The sequence below is a fragment of the Sebastes umbrosus genome, chromosome 17 (assembly GCF_015220745.1).
Source record: "Sebastes umbrosus isolate fSebUmb1 chromosome 17, fSebUmb1.pri, whole genome shotgun sequence".
In the NCBI taxonomy this organism is placed as follows: domain Eukaryota; kingdom Metazoa; phylum Chordata; class Actinopteri; order Perciformes; family Sebastidae; genus Sebastes; species Sebastes umbrosus.
In genome coordinates this window covers 7072952-7096331 of record NC_051285.1, presented here as the reverse complement: position 1 = coordinate 7096331, position 23380 = coordinate 7072952, and the positions used below count along the sequence as shown (strand labels likewise).

Below are 23380 nucleotides of genomic sequence, written 5' to 3'. Positions count from 1 at the left end.
AGTAATCTGTATTCGTGAATAGGGCTGTCATTCGATTAAAATAGTTAATCCCGATTAATAGCACATTTTTTATCTGGTCAAAATGTACTTTAAAAGGAGATTGATTTTTTAAGTATTTAATACTTATATCAACATGGGCGTGGGGTGCTTTATGCAAATGTATGTATATATTTATTATTTGAGATCAATTAACAACACAAAACAATGACAAATTTTTCCAGAAACCCTCACAGGTACTGCATTTAGCATAAAAAATATGCTCAAATCATAACATGGCAAACTGCAGCCCAACGGGCAACTACAGCTGTCAGTGTGTCAGTGTGCTGACTTGACTATGACTTGTCCAAAACTGCATGTGATTATCATAAAGTGGGCATGTTTATAAAGGGGAGACTCGTGGGTACCCATAGAACCCATTTTCATTCACATATCTTGAGGTCAGAGGTCAAGGGACCCCTTTGAAAATGGCCATGACAGTTTTTCCTCGCCAAAATTTAGCGCAAGTTTGGAGCACTATTTAGCCTCCGTCGCGCTCAAGCTCGTATGACCTGGTTGTTACCAATGGATTCCTTAGGTTTTCTAGTTTCATATGATGTCAGTATCTTCACTCTAGCTCTAAAGCTGAGCCCCCTCCGAAAGATCGATTGTGTTAATGTGTTAAAGAAATTAGTGGCGTTAAAACGAATTTGCGTTAACGCGTTATTATCACATTAACTTTGACAGCCCTATTCATGAAATATAGCATTTTTTCAAACAATAGTTCAAAGTGCATTAGGGAACCCCCTTTTTCTATTTATAATATTCTGTACATAATCTGGTGGATACTGAGTGACTGTATTAAAACCACATTCCAGTAATTGTGCTACACTGGATTGGAGATCACAAACAGGTAAATTACTGATAAATTTACATGCACTTGTTGGGCACTCATGTGAAATAACCAGGTTTATGTATCAGTCATCACTGACTCTCCCACACTCTCAAACCTCATGTCATTGAACAAAAAGAGGAACCTTACTATTTTGCATATGATGTTTAAGCTATCTGCCATGCAATGATTCTGAAAAGCTGCAGCGGCCGATCCCGAGCTCAGCGAGCTGTGGCCGCTTCATTCAGCGGCGATGTGTGGGCAAATAAAAGTTGGGAAAAGTTTAACTTTTAGCGACGAAGTATGGCCAGAGAGGAAAGTAAACAGTAAACAGGTCCTGTGACTCCTGTGACATGTTGACGTCTGTTACAAGGAATTTCTTCTCGCCTGAAACACATGAATTCGCCTAGCAGCTGCTGAAAAATGTCATTGTGGCGAGCCACACTTTGCCGCTGCCTGGTGTGAATTCGGCGTAAACAAGGTGACCCTTACTGATTGTTTTGCAACAAGGCACGCTACTGTATATGTCGAGGCATGACTTCTGTGTTTTACACTCATACATGGGAGGAAGTAGCATCGCTCACAGAGGATTAACTCAAGACAAAAGCAGCAGAAGTGACTCATTATTCAGAAATCATCTACTAATCACGAGTGAAGCATCTGACTACTACTACTCCTGTCCTTTCTACCTCTGGATCCTGCACCCAGCAGGGAAGAGATACGAGTAGTCATGCTTACATTTGAACAATTCAAATGACTCAAACCAACAACCAACAAATCAGACAACCAAGAAAACTAATGTGCAGAGTCACATGTTGCAGCGACTTAGAGACTGTTGGGGATTATTGTACAAACTAACACGTGCATGAAAGATGTTCAAATGAGAATTAATGTATGTTCAATTGGCCTGATCTTCAAAGTTTTTCTTCCCACACACACACACACACACACACATGCACACACACCCTTTTACAGATTATTTGCAGGTTGTGTCACTTCCACAGAGAGAATTTGTGTTAGCTCAGCACGCATCCTTTTGTTGTCAAATGCCTGTAACAACACGCTCCAAATGTGACCATGTTCCTGTTTCTGAGAGCGTCTGAGGACACAGCAAAGAGGAAGGTCCGCCCTTTTTTTTTGCCGCTGATTGTGACACCGTATCAGAAATGGAGAGATGTGTTTGTGTGTGTGTGTGTGTGTGTGAGACTATTGAGCCTGTGTGTGATCTGATATGCTGCTTTCAGGGGAAGTTGGGTGGTTTCCTGGGACTGAGTCTCATGCCGCTGCCTGTGCCTTGAAGGCAAACAAACCGGGCTGGTTCAACCTGATGCAACCCAATTGGCTGCGTGATAACTACATGGCACATGACACTCACATGACAAGGCACACTCATACTGTATATATATTTATGTAACTTGATGATCCACTTAATGCAAAAAGATACCTAAGATTTACAGTGTATTAAAAATGTTTGGCAGGACTAAGGCTCATTAAAGTGCTAGTTTGGGGGTTTTGAAGTGGGGTTGTATGAGGTACTTATCCATAGTCAGTGTATTACCTACAATAGATGATGGTCGGCACGACCCCAGCTTGGAGAAACAGACAGGAGTATCATCGCAAAGCAATGTCCTGCTGCGGACGGGGTCGGCAGCAAAACATATTTTAGCCAGCTAAAAGAACGGCTCTCCTAAAAATATTTATATGTTTAAGTGTATGCCATATTTAGAATATCTTCACCGGTTTACCTTTCTGTGAGGCAGCTATGCAGTCTATGTTTACGACGGGGAACTGAAGCCGTTATCTATGCTCTCGCAAAAGCAACCAGGCTCCATTTAAAAAAAAAAAAAAAACAGTAATTTTACCTCGCAGAACACGGGAGTTGCTGGTCTACCGCTACCTTGATCGGTTATTTTGTTTGTGTTATTGTGTAACTTAGATTAGCTTGGATTCATTCACCAAACAAACTAACAGATCGAGGCAGCGGTAGACCAGCAACCCCTGTGTTCTGCGAGGTAAAATTACTGTTCTTTTCAATGGAGTCTGGTGGCTGTGGCGAGAGCATAGATGGATAAAATGGATTCAGTTCCCCGTCGGAAAGGGCTGTCTGATGGCAAGGTAAAGCGTTGAAAATATTCTAAATATAACATACACTTAAACTGATATTGATTGTTTTAGGTGGGCCTTTCTTTTAGGTGGCTAAAATACGTTTTTCTGCCGACCCCGTCCATAGCAGTATATTGCGTTAATTCCATTTGGTAACTCCTGTCTGTTTCTCCAAACTGGGGGCGTATCGATTGTCGTCTACTGTAGGTAATACACTGACTATGGATAAGTACCTCAGACAACCCCACTTCAGAACATGTTTCAGTTGTTTGTTTGTCATATTTTATGACTGATCCCAAATCAGGAAGGAAAATTATTCTAAGCACTCAGAGCCTTTGATTGACGGATTTTGGCTTCACGGATTCTCAGTAAAAACAACCTCTAAATACTGCCACTCTGTCCGGAGGGTAAATGTTGTATCTGCTGTCAACATTTGGTAAAAACTTGGATGAAACAGCTAGCGTGACTGTCACACAAGAGTACAAACAGACCAGCAACCCTTGTGTTATGCAAGGTAAAATTACTGGTCTGGTGGTTTTGGCGAAGGCTTAGATGGATAGACTGAAACATTTTAGATTTAGATGGAAAGACTGAAACATTTTAGTTTGTGTGATCTGTTCAGTTTGTGAAACATTAAACCCTAAATATCAATGAACAAACTTTCCTTTGCTGTAACATTACTGAAAACATGCTGTTCATTTGTTCTCAGCAGGATGGATGAAAATGGCAAGATGACCAAACTACTAATGCATCTGTGTATGGTGATAAGAAAAATCAAAAGTAAACAGGAATGGGAGCACAGTTAGGTTTCCTGTGTGCTTCCATGTGATAGGTATTGTTGTTCAGGTACCATTGTGAGCTATAGTTTGACAGATGACTAAACAGAGACAAACCCCAAGAGTCCCTTAAATAATATGACTCAGCCTTTACTCATTATTTCTTTGTTTGATGTCGATATCGCTATGTATGTGTGTGTGTTTTTGTTGTGTCCCAGTGGAATTTAATGTCCTCCGGCAAACAGGCGGGGAAAATCCTCCAACGGAGGGACATCCTGTAGTTCTTTAAGGTTTCGTTGGAAATGCAGCGGTGAATATTGTGGTTTTAGTGAACAAATTCAGTCAATCAGTGAGTATATATGCAGGTCACGTTTCCTGATGTATTACAGAAATAAAGGCAACCTTGGTTTGTATTAACTCAGCTACATGTCTGGAAGTAAATGCTTAAAGGATAACTTCAGTATTGTTCAACCTGAACCTTATTTTCCCATGTTTCTGTGTCTAAGTGACTGATGGGGACAACATTTTTTTAAACTGGTCCAGTATTTAGGGATAACGCTGTAATAGACTGTCGCGAAATGAGCGGCGAGGGCAAGTGAGCAGCGTCAATGTAACGTTACGTTCACTAAAAGTGTTTGTTTTTGCCACTGAGAGGCTCACATTGTTATTATAAGTGTCTGGCAACATTATTGAAAGGACCCTTCAGAGAAATAAAATGCTTTCTTTAGGGTTGTCAAAGTTAACGCGTGAAAGCAAATTCGTTTTAACGCCGCTAATTTCTTTAATGCATTGACGCAACTTGTGATATCGGTCTTTTGGAGGTTGTACTGGGCTCAGTTTTAAAGCTAGAATGAAGATACTGGTATCATATGAAACTAGAAAACCTAGGACCAAGGAATCCATTGGTACCAATCATGTCATACTAGCTTGTCGTGAAGGATAAATAAACCTGCGCTAAATTTTGGCGAGGAAAAACTGGCATGGCCATTTTCAAAGGGGTCCCTTGACTTCTGACCTCAAGATATGTGAATGAAAATGGGTTCCATGGGTACCCACGAGTCTCCCCTTTACAGACATGCCCACTTTCTGATAATCACATGCAGTTTGCTATGGATGATCATGCGATTAATCACGATTAAATATTTTAATCGATTGACAGCCATAGTTTTCTTTGCCTTTCACTTGATCCCGTCTGTTTGTTAATGTGTCCAAGTCCCGCTCAAGGAGAAGTCTCACTGTGAAATCTGAATATCCGTATCCGTCTGGCTCAAATAAATAAATTCAAAGACACGTCACATCGCCAGATTACCGAACGAGACTTCTTCTTGAGCGAGACTCTTTCCATATAGTTATCAGACAGTTGTAATAACAATCAGAGCCTGTCATGGCAAAAACTAGCCCTTTTAGTGGAGTTAAATGGCGGCGCCAGCTTGCCCCAATAGCACCATATTGCAGCCTGTGAGCAGCTGCCGTCTGCAGCGCTCTACCTCAATTCTGGACCAAGTTCAGAAATTGTTGTCCCTATTAGTCAGTTAGACATAGGTATAGGGTCCAGGTTGAAAAATACCTAAGTTACCCTTTAATAGGGTTTCTAATTGGGGTTTATACAGGAGGGCATGTGCACGACAGAAGACTTCAGACAGGGAAAGTATCCCTTTGGCAGCAGTACTGTGTGATGAATGTAGTTACTTACAGTGTTGTTTTCTGACTAAAACTGAAACTGAAAAAAGTTGCTTTCCACAGATGAACAGTAGACTCTTTGTAAAATTCGGGCACTGTAAGGGCAACTGGTACACGCTCTCGCTACTGTGCACATCAGTCCAAATGATCCAACAAAAAAAAGGAGGCACAGTAGATGAGAAATCTGAATAATGTGGTTTCCTGTGTCCATATAAGACTATGTGTGTGTGTGTGTGTGCCTCAGCAGGAAATGAAATGATGCAACATGCCCATCAGTGGCTGCAAAAGAGAGGTATGGCATTCATTATTACAGTTGGAAAGCGAAACTCAAGGACAGGAAGGGGGAAGGGGGAAAGGGAAAACAGAGCCTATCCCTCCCTTCCCCTCTTTCTCCATCCCACACACTAAGAATCTCAATTTATCGCCCACCTTCATAGTCACTTAGATCCTTCCTCTGCCCCCGCCACCCTCCTAACATCCTCACAGATAACTATCTCATTCCTGTGGTTACATATTTCAGTTCAGACCATTTACCTCGATGAGCCTCTCAAACATGTGAGCCAGTGGCAGGAAGGAGATGAGGCAATCGTCTTGGTTGGGAAAGATGACTTTCTGCAGGAGACAGAAGGAAGGAAATAATCTCAATTAGAAATGACCTTGCAACACTCAGAAATGGATGTTGATTTGTGGCAACAACACAAGTGTTTATTTAATGTGTTACCATGACTTCATCCATTATTTTTTCTTTTTTCTTCATGAATTTTCAGTACAAAGTAGTGCAAAAATCAACATCGCCAATTCTTCCTGCCCGTCGTCTGCCACATTTGTTCACGTGTGATCGCGAAACATTTTTTGAGATTTCCGAGAGACTAAAGGATTTTTCAAATCTTAACAGATTTTGGAAATGTGATAGAGCCCCCACACATAACATCATGTTATGATAAATTTAACAGTTTTGTTCCAATAGTTTGTGGTGAGCAACGATTTGGCCAAAACAGCACAAAACACAATAACAGATTAAATTCAAAGGAAATTTCACAAAAAGTCTCCCTATAAAAAGTGACTCTAGTGTAAACATACATGGTGGATGATGGGAAGGAAGAATTAGTGATGTTAGTTTTTGCACTACTTTGTACTGATGATTCACAAAGGATGGATGGATGAAGTCATGGAGACATGTTAAATAAACACTTGCGTTGTTGCCACAGATTAACAAGTTGGTCCTCCACTTCTGAGCTCCATCTTACTACTACTTTATGCTTCGTGTTTTACATTAGCTTATGCATTAGCCACCATGACAGCGGTGGTTGTTCTTCCGTTTCAGTCAGTTTGGATCTCTATTGGCTATTGTTCTTTCCAATTTGACTGCGTCATCGGCTGTGCACCGGGGATGTAAAAAACACTCTTAAAATACCTCACACCACAGGAATATCTGGAAAGATAACCTTTACAACCATCAAAAAATCTGGGCTTTGCTGATGATTTTCGGGAGAGGGAATTAGGCCCAAAATCGGCTTGATTCTCGTGTAGTGTGTACACGGCTTTAGTCGTGACTTTAGTGTTGTTCATGAATTGAATCTGTTAGTGTGTTTTGTGCTGTTTCGGCCAAATCGTTGCTCACCACACACTATAGGAACAAAGCTGTTAAATTTAACAGAACATGTCATTATGTGTGGGGTCTCTCACATTTTCAACATCTGTTATGATTTGAAAAACTCTTTTAGTGTGGGCCAGCCTTTAGCAAAGTCATCATTAAATCATCCTGAATGATAGACTGGGTGATATCTTGGAAATTGCTCTGAAAGATTTCCTTGGAAAAGGACAAATAAAGAGACGATTACTCACGTCTGTTACTCTGAGAAAGCCCGAGAAATCTGCCACCACGTTGCCATGGGTGAGCATGACTCCCTTTGGGTTTCCTGTGTAAGCAAACAGAAAACACACACACACACAAATCAATGAAGTGAAATTCCCCTGACCTACCTGAGGATTACGCAAGTCATCCAAGGAACCAGTTTGGAGCTTTTTTATTGTGCTTTTGTGCTGTTGAATAGTGTACAATCAGATGTGATACTCAAAGCAGAGACATACTGTGGGCTACTGACTACTAGACCATGGAGTAGGGGGAGGACAATATATAATATAATTGAATTCAATAGATTACTAAAGTGAGTTTTCCAAAGTGAGACGGTGATATCCTCAAATTGTTTCACCCTCTTTAATTCTTTTTTTATTTGCACACTTTAAAACCTGCCCTGATGGACAACAGCATGTGTGGTCTGTACACACACATACATAATGTATATGTGCTGTTGAAAATACTTTAAAATATGATACACTCTAAAGTGTTATTTCCAAAAGTAATTTACTAATTTAATCCTATAAAATCTGAAAAATTTGGGAATATTGATTGTCTCTTTTTACATTACTTTGCCTTTAAAATCTATAAATACAAATAGTCAAATAAATATTTTACTTAAATAACCAGACTGTGTTTTGAAGCCACCATTATTTCAATATGTTATGTTACAACTATTTCCTCGTGATCCAAAAATCACTGAATCATGTGTGTTTCTCGAATGTTTGGCAATCCCTACCACATGCTAAAAATTGACCTTTTTCTTTCCAGTTACTGTAATAATGCGTTGCTCAGTCCTTTCTCACAGTAATTTTTATGAAGCAATGACTCTAAAATAAGGTGTTCCTCTTTCCAGATGTGTCGTCTGATTTCACAGCTGTGAACAATGATGTTGAAAAGATGTCGCAACAAAGACAGAGGGAATTCTCGAGAAATGGTGAGTGAATGTGTGGAAACGTTAACCCCATGTTGGCGTGGCTGCACGACTCTCTAAAATCCAACAGGTGGCAGCGTTTTCAGTGGAGCTGCAGCAGCTGTCGCATGTAAACTGACACCAGTGTGTCCTGAAACGACCTGCTCTTGTTTCCGTGTCTGTTGGTTATGGGATAAGACCTCCCAAAAAAACAGCTTCCTCGCTCACACGAATGTGACGCCCTTTGGCCCAGCCTCCGTAGAGGACAATTATATAATGAAAAGAGGGCAGTAGGTCGCTCTGCTGCTTTTAAGAAAGCAGATCCATTTACAGTAAATGCTTCCCGTCTCCTCTTTAAGTAGAGTATTTGTGACAATTCTAGGTCCCAAAATTCATCAGAATCCCAGCAATTAGAGAGCTTCCCTGTTGTAAATGTGAATTTTAATGTGCTATACTTTTGTCTTCTTTTTAAAAGAAAATCTAAATGCATTACACAGAAATGACCATTTGACATATCAAACATCAGTCTTTTAGAAATTTCCTGCAAACTCTTCTGTTTAACAAGAGACCCCAGCCTTGAGAAGCCTTTTATGCTTTAAAGCATTTACTGCAGTTACTGTGTGCCATTTAACAAAAAATGCATTATAAACCTGCAGTAGGCAGTATATCATTGGGCAAAAATTCTATAATAACCCTTCAGCATATTGTAATTCAAGTGTTCTGAGAGAAAACTAGACTTTTGCACCTCCTCATGGCTCTGTTTTCAGGCTTTTAATAATCTAGCCCGTGATAGCTGTCTCATGCACTACTGTCAGGTTATAGTGACTTAATAATATTTGCGCCATTTCTACCCACTGCAGCTTTAAATGTAAAAAAAATGCTAAATTGACAGCACCCAACAACAGCATTTATTTTCAGCGTGGGTGAGCAGGGTGATCCCAGGTTAAACTTCCTTAAAAAACAATGTAGTTTCCACGAAGTCACGTGGATCAACAGCTAGAAAAAAAAAAAGGGCGGGTGACTGATGCTGCGGCCAACAAACGGTGCTATCAGTGAATTACTTGATTAGTGTCCCAGCTTGGACTTTTCAACTCAACAGCCTTCCTAATAAAAACAACAAATGCACGGGCAACATTTGACTATGACTGGAACAGGTGTGTCATCAGCAGGTTGTCCAGTCCAACCTGTTAATTAATGATGCACAGTAAGTCAAAGATCAAGTGTCATTGTATTGGTGACCTGTCCTCAAGTTAGACTTCAGCAGCTCTGCAGTTACAAAATATTTGTCAACTCTGTGTTATAACTTATAAATACATAATCAACAGGGTGAACAAAGAGTATGTTTGGTTACGAGTCAGAGAGCTCATTACTGTTTGACTAGCAGCATCAGGTCAGTGAACTGAGCCGTTTGTGTACACAGTATGACCAAGTACTAAGCTGACAAACATTGCTTGGACTGATGTCAGTGAAGGGAAACCCTGTTAAAGGTGTGGTTGTGGGCTAATTATACTGGGGCATACGGTGTTCCTTGGCGTGGCACGGTGCAGTATGGGAAATGTTTGGCATGGGGATGCACACAGATGGTCACAGAGAAGCAGTTTAACAGAAACACGACTGTGCATTTACAGATAAGGGGGACCAAATCTAATCTTTTCTCATTTCTCATTAAAAGATGAAGGTGTGATTGGCTTTGCTGTTAACAGGCTGTAAAATGACAATTATTCAAAACTTAATAGCAACAGTAGCAGGAATAAAGAGATTATACAGAAACACAACATGTAATGGGAAAAATGTGCTCTAGTGAAGCTCGGGACTATATAAAACACTAAATACGCTCTACCTGTCATATGTATATTTCAGTTTCTTAATGTATCGGTACTACCAACTTAATTATTTGAATTACTGAAGGAATCCTAGTCATTTTATTAAAGAGTTTTATAGGGTTTTTGTCCAAGTGTTTTCTTTAGTTTTCTTTCTTTTTGGTTACCGTATATTGTCATGTCATCATATTGTTTTGTTTATTATGTGTATTATTTTTCCTGTATTAAAATAAAGGAATAAATAGATACTGATAGCATTGTTGGCCAGTTAGCTGCATCGCCCCATGTTCCTGAATGACTTCTCAGCACCGAACACAGATAATGCATGTTATTAACGCAAGTATTACCTGTAGTTCCACTGGTGAAACACACAATGGATAGGTCGTCTGGTGCTGGCGGCTGTGGAGACAAAAAGGTCAGAGCATGAGATTTCCATGTGACATATCATGAGATGAACTTGAACTTCTTGCAGCTTTCTTGACAGCAGCCTGCATCAATCAATCGTCACTAGACATATTGCGGTTATTGGCTCGGGCCCCGTTCTCTGTCATCGTACCCAGAGCTATACAGTACATGCAGTGCTCATGTGCAAGTTGCCAAAAAGCTGTCAGCAAGTCTGTTTCTTTAAAGTGCATTCAATGCACGCACTATTTATAGTGATTCTGTCTCTGATTTTCAACAGAGTAAATATTTGCTTAGACAGCTAACTCCCAGTAGCCAGAGGCTTGTTCTGTCACATTACAGATAGTTTTAGTTTGGACAGAATAGCAAATGTAAAAGCTTTCAGCAACAGAGTATTATGTATTTAGATTAGGGCTGTCAAAGTTAACGCGATAATAACACGTTCACGCAAAATTGTTTTAACGCCACTGATTTATTTAACGCATTTATGCAATTGATATTTCGGAGGCTGTAGAGTTGTAGCTAGTTATACTAGCTTGTCACGAAGGAGATTAAATAACGCTACGAAATGACGCTAAATTTTGGTGAGGAAATTTTCAAACGGTCCCTTGACCTCTGACCTCAAGATATGTGAATGAAAATGGCTTCTATGTGTACCCACGAGTCTCCTCTTTACAGGCATGCCCACTTTATGATAATCACATGCAGTTTGGGGCAAGTCGTAGTCAAGTCAGCACAGTTGGGCTGCAGTTTGCCATGTTATGATTTGAGCATATGTTTTATGCTAAATGCAGTACCTGTGAAGGTTTCTGGACAACATTTGTCATTGATTTGTGTTGTTAATTGATTTCCATTAATAAATATATATATACATTTTGGTATATAAATAAGCAATCCTATTTGCCCAGTCCCATGTTGATAAGAGTATTAAATACTTGAAAAATCTGCTCTTTAAGGTACATTTTGAACAGATAAAAAATGTACGATTAATTTGCGATAAATCATGATTAATCATGGACAATCATGCGATTAGTCGAGATAAAATATTTTAATCGATTGACAGCCCTAATTTATTTATACGAGAATGTCAGAGATCATTACATGAATCACTTTACAGGCTCTAAATAAGTTCAACTACATGCCAAGTTTATGTTTACACCAAAAAGAAGTGACTCATCTTCATTTACAGTCAAAACAAGACTAAAGTCTACAGCCACGCTAGCGGCTCTGTGTGGTTGTACACAGTGGTGCTTTGAGCTTAATGCTAATGTCAGCATGTTAACATGCTCACAATGACAAGAAGGTACAGTGTTAACCATGCTCACCAGCTTAGTTTAAAGTATTAGCATGCAAATGTTTCCTAATTAGCATTAAACAGAGTAGGGTTAATCATCTGGGGATGAATGTCTTTACAAAATGTCATGGTAATCCATCGAATAGCTGTTGAGATATTTCAGTCCGCACCAAAGTGGTCGCTTGCATTGCTAAAAATGTTGTTCAGTGCATCTCTCGGTAAGTATAGTGACATCTTGAAATAGTACTTACTACAGGTTTTCTGTAGTGCTCTTTGCCCAGAGCCTGTAAGAAAAAACATGACAAAAAAAAAATATTACTAGTGGACTTTTATGCATAAATGACATTAAAGTGATATCATCAGACATAATAGTGTTATTTTCCATGACTCCTTGAACAATGAGTGTCTTCTGAGTTCTGTCAGAGGCCAAACATTTGTGGTTCTATGTCTCTGGAGAGCAAACACGCTCAGAAAAGCATCTTGTGCATTTGTGAACGCTGGATTTGTGATTGTAAGTCAGTGTTCAGCAGCATTTGCAATAAGTCCTCTCATTTCTTTTAAACCACCTGGTAAACCTGATGGGCCTGGGAAAGCTCAGACACGTCCATAAAAGTTGATCATCACAGAAAAAATGACAGCTATGTCATGTGGCAGCTACTTTCCCGTGAATCAACTCATTGGAATGTCCTCACTGGGCTATAAAACCCTTGTTTGTTTTATTAAAGCAAAATGTGTTTCCTCTTCTCTCGCTCTTTGTCTTTATGATGTGATGTGAAAGACGACAGAAAACAAAAAGAGAATAGAAAGATAGATAGATGGATAAACCCTGCTGTAATCTGCTGGACCAGGTCCACACGAACACTTGTTGTGATTGTACTAATGAAGCATTAATAGATGCAGGAATGAAAACAGCAGCGCAAATACTTTAAATGCCCACACTCACATAGAGGCATAACAACACATGACTGCGACTTGTACTGTACTTTATTGTGTTGTCTGGGTATGAGTTTGTTCTTGTGAAATGTCAGATTCTGTAGAGCCAGAGGGGAGAAGATAAAGATCTCCCTGAACATACCTGACAAACAACATATTTCTTTGATCAGGCGCTGACAAAATCTAAACATCAGTTTGTTTTGACTTGACTACGTTGTCTGACAAAATCTAAACATCAGTTTGTTTTGACTTGACTACGTTGTCTGACAAAATCTAAACATCACTTTGTTTTGACTTGACTACGTTGTCTGACAAAATCTAAACATCAGTTTGTTTTGACTCGCCGTTCACCTTGTGCAAATTTCAGACTCCTGACTTCTGTCAGTCGCTGCGGTTTGACATCCACAAGATGGATGTGAAACGTCTGCGCCGTAACATATAGCCCTACCAAGCATACACTGTTGTAAACCTAATTAGGATTATCAATCAACAAACTTCCAATCCAATCAACTTCCAAAGTTAAAGGACACATTAGGCAATATACTCATAAATAACATAAATAACTCACAAATCACATGAAAAGACCAAATCAACAATGATGGTCTGATATATCTCCTTCCTGTGTTCTATAGATCTCTATTGCCCAGAAACTATTTAAAAAAGAGCCACACTGTTTCACTGAGTGACACGTAACATAAATTATAAAGTAACCATCCTTTAAGTGTTTTTTAGATGTCAATGCTCGAAGTGGGCTGGTACGTCTACATTTCACTCCTTAGCGTACCGTGACTTTTTTTTACGCACCGGCACGTCTCACAAGCTGCTGGTACTGTTTTCTGCCCTCTCCATATCAGGTTCTCTGGGAGATTCATAATAGCAGGGTATTCCTTGCCATTATGTTGTAAGTCGCAGCACCATCGTTTTTGCGCTGTGCCTAATCAGCCTTATGATCATACAAATGTGGCGAGCATGTGGACGAGCCGACGAACGGCGTGGAATTATTGTTAAATAATTACTGAACTGTTCGTCGCAGCTTTTTTATTTTTTTTATTTGTGAAACATTATTTCAAAGTTTTCTGAATCTGCTCTTTTGGTTTACAGAATATTATTTTACAGGGCAAATATTTCCAGAATAATAACATATTCAGACGAAGGCTGTGATATGTGTAAATAATAAAATAATTATTCAACTATAGCAAGTATTGTCTTTTACCTTTTTGGGCAATATCCATAGTAATAATAATGGTCCTACATTATGTAAAATTGCATAGTTTTAAGTCAAAAACTTTAAAATTTTCTTGTCGGAGGACCTTTAAACCCAATATCTCCTAGTACCCTTTATTCACTGTAGAAATTCAGAATGCAAAAATGACGGCTGATACACACGGCAACGTGTGAATAACTTATTTTTTTCCACTTCAAGCACAGTCTAGATGACATATAATCTTGCACAATGTCATTTTGATGATATATCTCAACAAGTTGCTCCTGACCTCCTGCTGTAGAAAATGCAATTACTAAAAAACTCAATAGTAAAAACTATTTCTCATACACTGCAGTGACCTTGTGCAGATTTAGTTCACTTCCCCTGAATACAATGTCCTCTAGCAGCCATATTGGGGGTTATCAACTCTTGGACAACAGTACAAGTTGCATTTGTTGACATATAATAAAAACATTTTAAATAATAGATATGACCCATTGTGTTTAGATGAAGCTGGAGTGCAACAAACCTTTGTAGTATATCTGATTAGCGTAAAAGCTGACAGGGATGGAAAAGAACACCAGAATATGCTAGGTAAAAGAAATATTTCTTGAATGACAGTAAATATAAGTCAAGTGCAAGTACCATTCCCGTTGTCCTACATGCCCTACCTCGACTTCCAGCAGGGCCTGCACGTGGACGCCGCAGTTCTTGCCGTGTTCCACGAGGGCGGAGTCAATGTCATCCATCAGGATGATTCTCCGCAGGCCCGGAGTCTCCTTCCGCTCCACGTTATCCAGAAGCACCTGAGCTTTCTCCACTTTGTCACAGATCACCGTGGAGATGTCAGCTGAAATGACAGAAGCACACAAGAGCACATGCACCCTTGTGTGAGTAGCAGCAGAATAAGAAACGAAAAGGAACAAAAAGAGACAAAAAGACACACATGTGGAGCTTAAATTTGCGTTCAGTTCAGTATAAAACTCGGCCTGTATGAGCACAGTTTATAAGGTTAATGACTCAGCAGAGTTATCACATCATGACTGTTTCTACACTGTGTATCGTGGCTGAGCAGTGCTCTCAGTCACCAGTGAGGGGAGCTCCGCTGCTAAAGCTGCTGCTTGAGTCAGTCAGATATGAGTTGCTGTTTCTAAATCCAGACACAAACTGTATCTGCAGTGAGTACAAACTACTGAATAAGGTTATTTAGCTGCAGGCTTCATGGTTTATTCCTTCAAATACGAGAGGATTTTATGTTTTATTTAAATTTAAAACTTGGCTAGAAGACATTATCACTATGGATACTGTTGTGTGTGTGTGTTAGGATGGCTGCCAGGTAGCATTTGTATGAATAGTTTGTCTGTCTGTGTGTTCTTACCAGTATTAATGATGAACCGTATAGCGTCTGGGCCCAATGTGTCGTAAAGGGGAACCACCACCATGGAGTAGGTGTAGCAAGCTAGCTCTGAGATGATCCACTGAAATCACACACAAGTCAGGGGTCAAAGGTCAGGGGTTAGAGGTCATTCATCTGTGAGAATCAAAACACATACATTTAACAGAAGAGTGGATAGACAGGAAGCCGATCCAGGCACTCCCAAACATTAAAAGAAAGTGGCAACGAGGAAGTAAATATATTAAAAAAACTTTATTGTAGTGGCTAAATCATTAAAAAAGCCAACATGTTTCGACCACTGAAGATTGCTTGTAGCGCATAGAGGACATTGAATATATTATGTTGTGTCTTAATGAGGATATAGACTTGACATGCTTTCTGTCTTTACCATGTTTGTTTTACAGCCTATGTTAAAAAGTATTTTTCAGTCTGTTTGTTAAATGCCCTGACGAAGACCTACAGTGGTCAAAATATGTTGGCTTTTTTAATGATTTAGTAACTATAATAAAGGCTTTTTTCATATATTTTTTCCCCGTTTTCCGAGAACACCCAACACATTTTGCGGTTTTCTCTCTTTCCAACTAACAGAAGTGTGTAATGTTTTTGATTGTGCATGTGTGTTTACATTAGTGGCTTGTGTGAATGAAACCATCTGTGGAACGGTTTACGTGTACCTTGTCTAAGTCAATGGGTGATAGAGTGAAGCAGAGAGACCGTGAGAAATGGAGTCGAAGAGACAGAGCGAGAGAGACAGCATGAAGAGACATAGATTGAGACAAAGAGTAAGTGTCACCTCTGGCCTGTTCTGGGCGAACACTCCTATGAACTGGTTGGGGTTGGGCTGGCAGCCCTGGTGCAGAAGGCCTGAACCCAGATGCTCAGCCCGGGCCGTCACCTGTAGAGAGGAAAAGACAGAACAGCAGCTGATTGGACCAGGTGGAACAAAAGTAATGCTGAACTTGTCTTTTTGTCTTCTTGTGCCACACAGTTTCTTTCACCTCCTTCTGCTTTTTAATTTCTTCGGAAACAGTTGTAGTTAAGAAACAGGAATGGCACTATTTCGTAACTATTTAGCTAAATAAAGGAACTTTTGGAAAAAGGGAAATCCATGTTTATGCCCGTCACAGCGTGGGGTTTCTGCCATGCTTCAGCTATAAAGCACAATAACAATCAAAGATCATCTCCTCAATTTTAAGCCCATTTTGGAAACACCCACTGTTTACATTTCTCAACAAAAGTGTGACTTTCCATTACGTAAACTGTTGCCTAATTTATCAAGTTAGTGATTGTGAAAGACATCAAAGAAAACAGGATGTATGTATATTACAGAACGAATGAATGGAAATATGGTGCCATGTTTCCACGGAAGTCTTGCACATCATTTTCCAACCTGGACTTGTCTGGCTTTTCTGGGAATTACAGTGTAATGGGTGAACAAAAACAAAACTATCCCCACTGTTCTCCTGTGAAGTAACATGATGTCATTCATTTGTAAATGTTGAAGGTTGTGTAATTCACTTCTCATACGGCCTGCGGCATTGCTTTCCTGGGATGATTTATACATCACTTGTCAAAATGAAGTTCCCCTCAACCATTTCCAGAAAGATCACATTTCCCTTCACAAGTGATCATCTTACATTTAGAGCTGAAACGATTAGTGGATTAACAGAATAATACATCTGTTGATAATCTATCAATCTTTTGATCAACATTCCCCCCAGCCTCTCTTTCATGATTATTTGCTTTTTTCCCTGCTTTTTATACCATGGTCACTTGCCAAAAAATAAAAAATGAACACCATTAATTTATATTTTTGAGTGTTTTGCAACCATAACTCCGTTTCCCTGGCAACACCTGAGGGTTTACTAATACCTGGAGCAATCATTACCATTCCATAAGGCTCCTATGCAATGGAAAAGTTGTTCAAGTACTCCAGGAAATAGGACGAACTTTAACGTTAGCTACGACGCTACGACTTGACTTCAAAGTCAACTACAGTGGCACTCGGTGAGCGCAGACCTCCGCCAAGGTGCCGGACTTTAAAAACAGATCACAGCTCACAGCTGGCGGTACCGTGAGGTGGTCGGCTTATTATTAACACGGTGTGTTTCCGTGTAACGTATCGGCGGATACCTCTCTCATTCAGCAGCCTTGTTATGTCTGTATAACGTTACACTACGTCGTCTCTCATCCCGTCATCTACCGCTTTTTTCTTTCTCACCGTGGACAGCCAGCAGCTGCCGCCGCACCTCAGAGTCTCGCCAAACATCCACACACGTATCTCTCTGTTCTCAGAAGGAAGAATGCGGGTTCACGCGTCATCAACGCGTCGTCAGTTACACAGCACATGTGTTATACCCTGTGGTCATAATGCTCAGGCTGATTGGAAATTCTTAAAAAATATTTCTGAAATCCGGATCATGATCTGGATCGCTGCCAAAATCTAATTCTAATCCAGCGCAAACTTCTGGAGTAGTCCTGCTGACAGACAGACAAACAAATCAACGGCGGTGACAACATAACCTCCTTCGCCCAAGGCTAAAGGTAATAACATTGGGTAGGGTTGAAAATGTTTGCAGACTGCAGTTCTTCAGTTGGCCTTCATGGCGGTGCCAGGCCTGGTTGCTAGGCAGATTTAGGCAACAAAGCCTCTGTGGAGCACAGGTTGCCACACTACAGTGTTGATTTACACGGTTACTTAAATGGACTGGATGGGCGCACTACAGCTCATTAAATGTCATTACAAAGCTGATGATGAGGGATAATTAAGTTTGACATTGCTAGGGGTGTGTGTCTTTTACAGAAATTCTATGTATGAGTATTTAAAATGTTTTACCATGGCAAAGACATACGATAATGTTTGCAAAAATAAGATTAAACAGCTTTTAAAGATTCACAGCTGTAAAAGCAACATAAGTTATGCTTTATTACCATTATAGCAAGCCCTCCCACTCCCAATTGCACTTGTTGTTGTTACAAGGAGCTAAGATGTCCCCTGGATGTCACTGACCTCTTTGTAGGATATCCATTTGTAAGGCTGGTTAGGGAGCCGCGAGCCTAGGCAAGGTCCATCACCTGTTGAACACACAGTGAGACCTCAAAGTGGTGTCTGAATTATAAAATCCATATGATGTAAACTTGTTATTTTCCAGGTAGGCAAAGCATTACACTTCAAGATATACAGTATGATCAAAACACTGTTAGCAGCTCCGGTGGTGATTGTAAACAGATAAGGGTCACACAAAACCTATTTATTACACGGCTTTGTTGAATACTCAGTTCTGATTGGTCAATCACAGTGTTCCACAGTATGTATAACAGGTCATTGCTATGGACGCAGTTCTGATGTCGGACTATTTTTGTGACAAATTATTGATTTCTTAAATAATCTCAAGTAGCCGTGTAATAAGCGGGATAATGTACAGGAGTTGGTGGAGACCAAAAACAGAGCTAAAAGTGAACATTGGACTTCATCACATGGACACAAACTCAACTCCAGATAAATGATAATGTAATGCTGGATTTTTACATTGACACGGTATTTTGTAAGGAAATACTTGACTCATGCTTATTGGATGTCCTTTAGCTTAAAGTAACTAATCGTAACTTTGATCAGACACTTATTTACACACTCAAATTCTGATTGACATCAGTATAAGTCTTCTGAAAATGGTGAAAAATGTTATAAACTACAATAAGTGAGTCACTTGTGAAGATGAAGCTCACTGGGGAGCAGGTGTGGTTGGAGCGCCAATAGGTAGGAATATCTCTGCATGGTGAGTCAGTCACTTACTCACTTCTACTCCCTGGCTGTGAGCGCTGACGCTGTTACCGTTAGCGACCATCACCATGGCAACCAGAGGATGAATTTTACCGCCAGCATCAGATAAATGACATGAGGATTTTTTAATTTTGTCAATCCTGTGTAAATCCTGTCTCACTTTGGTCTTTCTGTATTTTTATGAATCAGTTATATACTGTAGATCAACTTTATAATATGGACAGTAAACCCAAATATTATGTGTTTTTTTAGGATGAAAGAATGAAAGAAACAATCTTCGCACGAGTGTGAACATGTGTCTGTACGTTTGTGTGTGAGTGAATCACATCCTACCCACCAGATATGTGGAGGCCTCTCTGGAAGACCTCGTACATGGTCCTGGCGTCGTCATGGTAATGAGTCAGCAGCTTGGAGTTGTCGCCCATCATGGACCTACGGCCTCCATCTTCATGCTGTCGCAAAGAGAGAGAGAGAGAGATGAAAAACAATGTAACACCATAAATCATTTTCTCACAACTTCTCCTCTAAACTCAGGGGGTGTCAGTAACAAGATGAAAAACTGAATTTGGCCAAAAATAACAACTAAAACCTAAAACAGATCTAATTATTCTCCATTATAAAGACGGTGTGAAATAGATACAAAAGCCTGAGGGAGTGTAAGAAGAAAGTAGTTTTCCTTGTTCTCCAAATGATAATCCATCTCTTTTTGTCAGTTCACAACTGCATATACTGTAAAAATATTGAAGCTGCTGAGTTGCTTTGTTCCGTTCCCTGTTGTGTACGTTGCTGATGCATTCTGGGTGATTAGAGTTAATTCACATAAAGACAAAGAACGGTTGAAGCAAATTCCTCATTGCAAACGAGTCATTTAGGTTGAAAAGATCAATTAGATTAAGCATAAAATGAAATACTTCAAACACCTTCTCAGGCTATCAAGAAAAAAAAAACTCAGAGCCACAAAAAGCATTTCAAAGGAGCTTCACATTGACTACACATGCTGCCAGCCTCACCTGTCAGTGATAAGGCATGGGGCTGTGGTGTGTGTGTGTTTGGTTTGGTTTGGTTGGGATGGTGGTTAAGGGTAAAACAGGACAGGGGAGGAATCGCGGGCATGTTGTACCCAAAGCTTGTGAGCATTTAATGAAGCTAAGTTTAAGTTCAATCATGAAGTGATCATGAATTTTCACAATTTTCACAATTTTCTCTCTCTCACTCCTCCTGCTTCTTCTCAGGCTGTTGTCCCAACATGCTCCACCATTCAGATGGTTAGGGCAGCACGCCTGCAGCGTAGGACAGTTAAAACCCAGGGGAATGAAAACAAAATGAAACACCAAAATGAGTGTTGTTTTTATCAACTCAAAGCTTCTCTGATCTGGATTTTGGCAGCTAGACTTGAGGGAGTGAATCAAAGTAAAACAGGAAAACTGTGTGTGACAAAAATAGGACTTTTAAGGTGCAAAATTATTCACTTTTATGTGTGAGTGAGTGAGTGTGTTCTCTATCTTACCGGAACCTCCTCTGACTGGTGCAGCAGATTGCAGGGTGGCTTGATGGGTCGGGGTCTGGTGGCCAACCAGTACGCCAGCACGGCAGTCAGAGCGCCGATGCCCACAAGCGTGGAGGTCGGCAGGGAGCGGAAGAACTGTCCTAGCTCGTCCATCTCTGGTATCCTCAGGCCGCTCATCATCTCCTGGGCCTGCATCTTCTCCATCAGAGTGGAACTCAACTCTGCAGGAAAGACGACACTATTTAAGTCATGATTTCTAAAATATCTTTGCCTCTTTTTTAGTATCTTATGAAAAGACAAAATTTGAATACTAACTTGACACGCTGGCAAAAATATTTTATGTGCGTCTGAAATACATTTTTTTCTACAGTTTACATGCATGTGTGCATGTAATAGTGATATAGTAATAGTGGGTTTCTACTAGAACATTTCAATCGAAACAAACTCTTCAGACTCTACTCCAGCTTTGCTCTAACTAGCTTTGTTTGAGGACATGCCAAACTAGCTGCTAGGCAGGTATTATGCAAATGTGTTACTTGGTGACACCACTATGTTACGGAAGAAAAGGCAGGACTTCAAGCAGGGCCGGTTAAAGGCATAGGCCATATAGGCATTGGCCTAGGGATGGTCGCCCTCTAAAAAATAAATAAATAAATAAATAAATAAATAAATAAATAAATAATAATAATAATAATTAAAGAAATGCTGAAGGGCTCCCTTCCTCATTTTCTGCATTGATGAACAAATTAATAAATGAAGAAAGAAATACACTTTTTACCCCTTTAACTCTCGTTGTAATGAAACTGACTAAACCATTTTAAGCCAACAATATCAGGGACTTGAATTGTTAGTTTATATTATAAGAAATACAGTTATTTATGAAAATAAATTTTTGTCTTAAAACCATTGTGATGTGTGATGTTTGTTGCGTGTGTTGTTAGTTTTCAGATTCTTCAGAAATTTTGGGCACATTTTATTTAATTTAGAAAGGGTTTTAAATCAATATTTGGAAGAATAATTGTGATTTTCAATCCCAGCTTTCATACATCTTGGCATGATCAGTCAATATCGAATCAATACCCTGTTAAGTTAAATGAGGTTTGCCGGGGAGGTATTTAAATAATGGCTTTGAGGTTTGTGAACCACTGCTGTTGCAAAATAGAAATAATCTGAAAATACATGACATTTGCAACTGAGTCTAGGCAGTAATTTTACAGTTTCACATTTTTCTGACCTGTATACATTTGTAATGCAGGAGGAAACCCCCACATGCAATCTCCACATATTTTCCAAAGCAAGTTGTATTTTGAGGGTTCAAGGACGAAGAACACAGGAAGTGATATTGCCCAGATGCAGACACACACTAGATCCTCCCACAAGTTTCTCAGGGTTGAGCTTAAACCACTTTGAGGAAGTCTTGTCTGATAACAGTGTTTTATGAGTAAATTTGACCTTACTGCTCCACTTGTGACCAGATGATGAGGGGTCTTCCCCCGCATTCTTGCTTTTACTGTAAAAGCAGCTCCGAATAGATAATCTACACTACATCACTGAGAAGTGGTGGGACTAGAAAGTAGATACACACACACACACGCCACACACAGCGCTCATCAAGGCTCAGCCACACACACACACACACACACACACACACGACGTGAGATGCATAATTGATCTGAGGGGGAGGCTGGCTGCAGAGCTGACTGGAGGGTTTCCTTCCCTCCCGCGGGAAATGAGTCAGAGACAGCACCACCTGACCGAACGAATGGTGTCGGGGCACTGCTGCAGCTCGCAGCCAATCAGAATCACTTCCTGTCTGCTGTCTCTCCCTCACACACGCACACGCACACGCACAAAACCACAACAGACGGTGAGGCTGATATGTATAAATATATCCGAGGCCGTGGGAACATTGCCTTCCTCATTCACCTGTTATTTTGGGTAGAAGCACTATTTTCTTCACGACTACTTTGTAGGTAGGCTGAGTCACACGAACCTGCACTGTCGGGTGAAAGCAGGTTTCAGGAAGCCAGATGCATGACTTTCAAAACTGACAAAAAATAATGCAAGACCAACTTGAGAGACAAAACAAACAAAATGTCTCATTTTAATGTCAGTCTGTCAGTCTCACCGAATATTTATGTCAGTCTGTAAGTTGTGCTGACGATGGTCCTTTGACTTCACTTTTTGTCACATTTTTTCTGTCTTTTTGCATCATAAGAGCCTCTTCAATTTCCTTTTCGTCAATTTTTGGGGCAATTGTTCTATGAAATGGGCCTGTGGATTTTGGCTACACATTCATGACACTATCTTTTCCAAAGCCTTGATTCAAGAGCGCAAACCCTTTCATAATTCATTTATTCTTTCAAACATGAAAGTAAAAATGATGTTTCAAAACCCACTCTACATTGCCAGGAATATAATTCCGGTGGGGAAATAATGAATCCTTTTTACTGGCCTAAAAGTAAAATACTAGATTCAGCCTATAAACTCCCCTCAGGTTGCTAAAATTGCCAAATTCCCAGAAAAATTGCAGCGAACATAACCACATTGATTTTAAAGAAATAATCAGCCTGTAAAATATCCACTAAATTAGGTTTGAACTGTAGAATCCAAACTCCCCTCAAGTTGTTAAAAACCCCCTAAATTCCCATAAAAAATGACCTCAGAGTCTTCTATAGTAGCTCTAATGTACTGATTGTTAATTGCTAACACACCTAATGGCCCAAGCTGCTGTAGTAATTCAAAAGACCATAAACAAGTTGTAATTATATTGCTAAGTAACACCTCTAATATCTGTTTTTAAGATATTTTAACACTCCTTAAAGTACTATGTGAAAACCTTGCA

The 23380-nt window shown here is 39.9% G+C and overlaps 1 protein-coding gene across 1 annotated transcript in view; it reads right to left on the bottom strand.

Moving 5' to 3' along the window:
* Positions 1–23380, bottom strand: part of acsl6 (acyl-CoA synthetase long chain family member 6) — a 48701-nt gene that overhangs the window by 10027 nt on the left and 15294 nt on the right. Inside the window, 10 exon segments of the mRNA XM_037748964.1 lie at positions 5962–6039; positions 7273–7346; positions 10366–10417; positions 11966–11998; positions 14523–14701; positions 15230–15329; positions 16041–16142; positions 18258–18322; positions 19366–19480; positions 20536–20756. Coding sequence (XP_037604892.1) covers positions 5962–6039; positions 7273–7346; positions 10366–10417; positions 11966–11998; positions 14523–14701; positions 15230–15329; positions 16041–16142; positions 18258–18322; positions 19366–19480; positions 20536–20756 — 1019 coding nt within the window.